This window comes from Prunus avium, chromosome 1 (genome assembly GCF_965620075.1).
Source record: "Prunus avium chromosome 1, drPruAviu1.hap1.1, whole genome shotgun sequence".
Classification (NCBI taxonomy): domain Eukaryota; kingdom Viridiplantae; phylum Streptophyta; class Magnoliopsida; order Rosales; family Rosaceae; genus Prunus; species Prunus avium.
The window spans coordinates 60,517,046-60,523,541 of record NC_142284.1 but is presented as its reverse complement, the minus strand read 5'-3'; the positions used below and the strand labels follow the sequence as shown (position 1 = coordinate 60,523,541).

The 6,496-nt window shown below is 47.9% G+C and overlaps 1 protein-coding gene across 1 annotated transcript; it reads right to left on the bottom strand.

The window, feature by feature from the left end:
- Nucleotides 1–5,137: 5,137 nt before the first annotated feature.
- LOC148298124 (uncharacterized) lies at nt 5,138–6,022 on the bottom strand. The gene has a single exon (XM_088249822.1). The coding sequence runs from the start codon at nt 6,020–6,022 to the stop codon at nt 5,138–5,140; it is 885 nt and encodes a 294-aa protein (XP_088105948.1).
- Nucleotides 6,023–6,496: the final 474 nt, after the last annotated feature.

Genomic DNA, 6,496 nt, shown 5'->3' with positions numbered 1-6,496 from the left:
ACTACCAAGAAACCTTTTCCCCAGTAGCCAAGATCAAAACTATCAGAGTCCTCCGGTCTCTAGCAGCAAATCTCGATTGGCCATTACATCAGTTTGATGTAAAGAATGCATTCTTACATGGAGACCTGGAAGAAGAAGTATATATGGACTTACCACCAGGATGTAACTTCACTCGTGACAAGGAGAATCAAGTTTGCAAGCTCAAAAAGTCATTGTATGGGTTAAAGCAGTCTCCCAGGGCATGGTTTGGTAGATTCACTAAATCCATGAACAATTTTGGATATACACAGTAATTCGGATCACAATTTGTTCTTGAAACATGATGGAAAGAAGCTTACCGCACTGATTGTTTATGTGGATGACATAGTTGTGACTGGAAACGACACAGGAGAGCAATTGAAACTGCAGAAGTATTTGTTTCAGGAATTTGAGATGAAGGATTTAGGTGATCTGAAGTACTTTCTTGGAATTGAAGTAGCAAGGTCAGCAAATGGTATATTTCTGTCACAGAGGAAGTATGTATTGGATCTACTCGCTGAAACAGGATTGCTTGGATGTAAGCCTGCTGACACACCAATCGAGATGAATCACAAGTTGTGTGAAGGTATGGATCAAGAACCAACCAATAAGGAACAGTACCAACGCCTTGTTGTAAGGTTAATATATTTAGCCCACACAAGACGAGATATTGCATATGCTGTGAGTGTGGTTAGTCAGTTTATGCATTCACCTAGTGTGTCTCATAGGAATGCAATTGATCGAATCTTAAGGTGTTTGCTGCGCAAATCTCACGGCCTGGTGATCCGGGCCGAGGGGATGAGCGTTAACACGTGGCTTCCTACTTTTGGATGCGGTGCGGTTGTGCACGGGCGTGCCAGCACGGTCTACCGTGCGTTTGAGATGATGATGTGGATGAAGTGGTTAAGTGGTGCGCCTGTTTGGATCTGACTTCTGGTCAAACGATTGTGGCGGCACAAACATTGCCCCCACATCCCCGGATTCTTCGGTCCCGGCATGGGTAGGGGCCAAATGGATTCCAGGGGATGGACCCTTTACATTCCTCCTGAAGTGATTGACAACTGGGGTATTAAATGCACGGGTCAGTCGGCGCGCATTTAATGCATGAGCACGTCGTGCAGGCCATCATTACCCAGGCTTACGCGAGGCGTCGCTTCGCCTCGTCAAATGAAACGACGGCCTCTGGGCTTTTGACACGTCATCGTGCTTTCGAGTATGCTGTCAGACCGTTTCGTTTCTCGAGAGAGCCACGCCCTTTCGTTTTGTATTCGAGCGCCAATATAAAAGCCTACACTTCTTCGTTCTTCTCAGGCCTTCAGAAGCCTCTGGTCTATGCGCTCAAAAAGTCCCTTCTGAACTCTTCACTTCACTTCCTGATTCTGCAAGTCCTCCCTTTGCTCAGTGACCTTTCGCCTGTAGACACAGGTGTTTCCTTCTACTTCGTTCTTTTTCAAACCCCTCCCCTTCAATCTTAATTTGTTCCAAAGGCTACCAATGTGGCTTCTCGGATGCTGGGGCTAAGCCCTATCTGCTGAATGCTCATGGCGTGGCAATTTGGCCTGATCCAGATGGTACATCTTCCCCCGTTGTCCACCAACCGTTTCTTGTTTTGGAAAGGCGGTGCGAGCCAGGGCCATGATGTGGCCGAGATTCCCTTCCAGCCCCGGAGGGAGATGACCTCCTTCCCCTTGAGGTCGTAGAGAAACTGCAATGCGATTCACGAAGATGGGAGGGTCTGGTATGATAGTTTTATCCTGGCCATGTCAACTCGGCCGAGCTTTTCGGCCGCGCCTATTTCCAGCACAATGCTCCTGGCCTCCTGGTCGTGCCTCGAGCGTCATCCTTGGCCGCGTCCCGAGCGACGTCCTCGGCTCCAGCCCAGCTGCACCCATTTCCAGCACGACGCTCCTGTCTCTGCAAATTGCGGATCTCAAGGACGTCGCCTGGAGAAGGCTCATCTGCCTGTTTAACAAGGAGATCAAAGTTGTCGTTCATAGATTTTAAGATGTAATCTGTATTTTTCATATGTATATGTCCTCTTAATCGGCCGCGATTGGCCGTTCCTTTGTAAACATGATCCCCTCGAATCCTAAATGAAACATAACTTCCTTTCTCAACTGATTGACTGCATGCCCTTTTTTCTCTTCTTTTAGCTCCGTCATGCTATTTATTTATCTTGTCAATTTTCAAACCTCACAATTCTTTCTCGGCCGTTTCCCATAATGATGGCGCATATTTCTTCAAGTATTGGCCGTTTATTGGCAAGTTGTGACGCTCACCATCCCCGTCTTTTAACCGAGAATTCGTTCAATGATAAATGGTCCCTCCCAATTGGGCGAAAACTTGCCGAACCGGGGATCCTTAGTCCCAATAGGAAGCACGGCTCTCCATACCAAGTCACCTTCAGGGAAAGTCTTCTGTTTGACCTTTCTGTTGTAGGCCCTTGCCGCAATCTGCTTCTATGCTTGCATTAGGTTATAAGCATCGAGTCTCGACTGTTCCAGATCCTCCAACTCCTGGGTCATGGCTTGCGCGTAGTCTCCCCTTTCTACCCCAGGTTGTTCGGTCACACGGAGAGACCGAACCTTTAACTCCATTGGAACGATGGCGTTGTGGCCGTAGGTCAGGGCATAAGGAGACGTCGGGTTTCGGAATTTTAAGGCCGAAGGATAACTTGACTTTTTTCTCGGACAATAGCAGGTCAAAGATAGCCTCGGCCCTCGTCAAGTCAAAAGTATAAGCCTTCGTTTCCCGCATTCCAAACTTGGCGTCGGGAATTTTTGTGCGGCTATTGTCGGTTTTGACAAGGCCTTTGCATACGAACGGTTTGTCTATGCTGACCTCGGCCGAACTCATCTCTAACTCACCGCTCTCGGCCTCCGCGGAGCCGTCTGCTTCGGCGTGGCTGATAAAGGGATTTCTGTAGTAAGTCCCCTTTGAAGCCGTCTTCTTCTGCATCTCTTCCTTCAACAGGGACGCGTATCTGTCTACTTTGTTGCTCAAGTCGTGCATGTCCCGGAATTCGATCCCCTTGAATTTTTTCCGGTATTCGAATTCCAACCCTTCCTATGCCATCTTGATAAACTCCCTCTCCGGTAGGTTAGTGCGGCATCAGTTCCTGCACGTTTCGAACCGCTGTAGGTAGTCGCGAGGTGATTCGTCCGACGCCTGGCTCATCCTTGCCAGTTCGGCAACCGTTATTTCTCGGTTAGTCTGATAGAAATGTTCGTGGAATATCCTTTCCATATCAGACCAATCCCTTACCGAATTTGGTGGAAGGTTTATGAACCATGAGAACGCTGCGCCGGTCAGAGAGTGAACAAACAAACGGAGCTTCTGGGCGTCTGAATCGGCCTCTCCACACTGGGCCGTGAAACGGCCTATGTGTTCAATGGAGGAGGTCTGCCCATCTCCGGAGAACAGCATGAACTCTGGCAATCGATAGTTCCGGGGAAGCGGGGTTCGGTCAATTTCTGGCGGGTATGGCCATGTGTATCTTGGCGCCCCAGGCCGCCTCTGAGCTAGGCCGTCCTCGATCATTCACCGGACGTCTTCGAGTCGGAGCCCCTGAGGTGGCGCTTCTTGCTGGGCCGCACACGGCCGCGGGACCTGTTGCACATCGTTCTGTGGCCTTATCTGTTGGGCTATTTGAACAGGGGGCTCGACCGGTACGACCGAACTGGTTGGCGCCAGATAAGCGTCATGGGTTTGGCCAAGGCGCACGTGTGTTGCCGTTGGAATGGCCGAACCGTTGTGAAGGTGAGAACCTAGTGGGAACAACGACGCCTGCAATGATGGTGAAACGGTCGAATTTCTCTGATCGTACTGCTGTGATGAAACAGCAGTCGCGTTGCTCGGGCCAGGATGGGCCTGGACGGCCGCCGTGTGAACTAGGCCGAGTGGCTGGATTGCGGGATGCGCGAGGTTGCTTTGCCCTAGCGACACGGCCAAAGCGTGGAGTGGGCCGTATGCCGTCTCTGTCGGGTAGGTTGGCCCGGGATGCGCCCATGTAGGCTGGGACTGCCCCCAGCTATTCGTCGGCGGCAGAGAATGCTGGCCGTAACCTGACGCTTGGGTGCGGCCAGAGGCTCCTAGGCTGTTGCTTTCGCCGAGAAGCTCGACCCTCTCGTGCTCTTGGCTTCTCTGTCCGACTCTAGGAGGTGTCGCGGGCGAGGTCACCGGCATCCTCTTCTGAAAAAGCGTCCGCAGTTCTGAGGAGAATCTGTCCATTGCGGCCATAAAGGATGTTTCTATCCTGTAGGCTTGCTTGGACATCAGATCCTCCACCACTGCCTGTTCTTGCATGGACTCGGCCGTGCGATCTGTCGTTACCAGGACGCTGGCCGAGGTTCTGACCGCTTGCTCGGTCTCGGTGACAGTGATTGGTGAGGTGGACTTAGGAGTCTCAGAAGTCATTTCGACTGCTTTGTTTTTTAGCTTCGCCTGTGCCCTAGTTTCCACCATAAGTTTGACAAGGATCGCACCGGGCGTGCCAAAAGTGTTTGCTGCGCAAATCTCACGGCCTGGTGATCCGGGCCGAGGGGATGAGCGTTAACACGTGGCTTCCTACTTTTGGATACGGTGTGGTTGTGCACGGGCATGCCAGCACGGTCTACCGTGCGTTTGAGATGATGATGTGGATGGAGTGGTTAAGTGGTGCGCCTGTTTGGATCTGACTTCTGGTCAAACGATTGTGGCTGAGAGAGGAACTGATCTCGGCCATCAGGTTCACGGTCTGAGCTACAAGGCCGTTTAGTGGTGGTGTTGGTTAGTTCTTGGCCATGATTTATTAGGCAGAAACATAAGGTACTTAAAGTTAGCCCCTGAAAAAGGATTAATGTTCTCAAAAAATAGAGATCTTGAAGTTGTGGGATATACAGATGCTGATTGGGCTGGCTCCATTACTGACAGACGCTCTACTTCAGGTTACTTAACCTTCGTGGGAGGTAATCTAGTCACTTGGTGGAGTAAAGAACAAAATGTGGTTTCTCGGTCTAGTGCAGAAGCAGAGTATTGAGGAATGGCTCATGGAGTTTGTGAATTGCTATGGATTAGAAGACTCTTGACAGAATTGGGTTTCAAGCCAGAAAAGCCAATGGAGTTGCATTGTGACAACAAGTCAGCTATTGGCAGAATTGGCAAGACCTCCATCTTTCTTGTGGCGACAGTCTTGTGCCTTGTGTCTAGGCTTTCCACACACCCAGCAATTCCTCTTTATTTTCTTAAAGTTCTTGTTGTTTGGTGCCATTTTGTTGGAAAAGGATTTGCCTTTAAATTTCTGGGAATTGAATTTTGGCTTTCCAACAGAGGCTTTGCCTTCAACAATGTTGACTTTGGCTTCAGAGGAAACACCATCCACTTTCGCAATGATTCTGTGATCCCGTTCAACCCTTAGTTTCAGAACCAAATCATCCAGGGTCATGTCAGATTTCTTGTGTTTCAGATAGATCTTGAAATCATTCCATGAAGGAGGCAACTTCTCTATGATAGAACCCACTTGAAAGTTCTCGTTCATGATCATGTTTTCATTATGCAATTCATGCATAATGATCTGAAGTTCTTCCACTTGATTAACCACTGACTTGGAGTCCACCATTTTGTAATTCAGAAATTTCCCAATGACAAATTTCTTTGTACCAGCAACTTCTGTTCTGTACTTCTTTTCGAGAGACTCCCACAGATCCTTGGCAGTCTTGTATGAAGAATAAACATCATACAAGGTATCATCCAATGAACTGAGAATATAATTCCTGCAGAGAAACTCAGAGTGTTTCCAAGCATCAATAGCATTTAATTTATCTGCAGGTATCGGATTCTCTGTTGCCACAGGAACTTCCTCTTTGACTACATGAGCCAAGTTCAGCGTTGTCAAGTAAAACAGCATTTTCTGTTGCCAGCGTTTGAAATCCACCCCTTTGAACTTCTCTGGTTCCTTAACATGAGTTTTGACTCCATTGACATTGACTATATCAGTCACCTTCACGCCACTTACAGATTCTCCCATTGCAAGAGTAAATTCTGTCTTTAGATTGTTAGGAATAATCAGTAAATGACTTATATTATAAGATGACACAGATAATATATAACTCTATATTGTAGACAGCAGCAAACTTCAATATTAATATAAGAGTATAAACAGAAAGTAAATACAGAAAACTGACTTTTATTGTAGATAGAGGCTTGCGTATTTCGCAATGTCCTAAAGACAGAATTTCGCCTCCTCTCAGTGCTTGAAGTTCAACAGGCGTCTATCTCTCAGGATTCAACTATTTATAATCCAAGGGTCCAGCACCGGATCCTTGGATTCTGGCGAACTGTGGTGTGCTTCTCTCCAATCCAGTAAGTAAATTTAATGCAGTAAGAAATGGATGAAAAAGATGATCGTATTATGGCATAGGACTGCTGCTTTTATAACAGACTCGCACCCCTTCAAAATAGAAGTTAACAACAGTTATTCGTGTTCAAAATTCAAACAAAA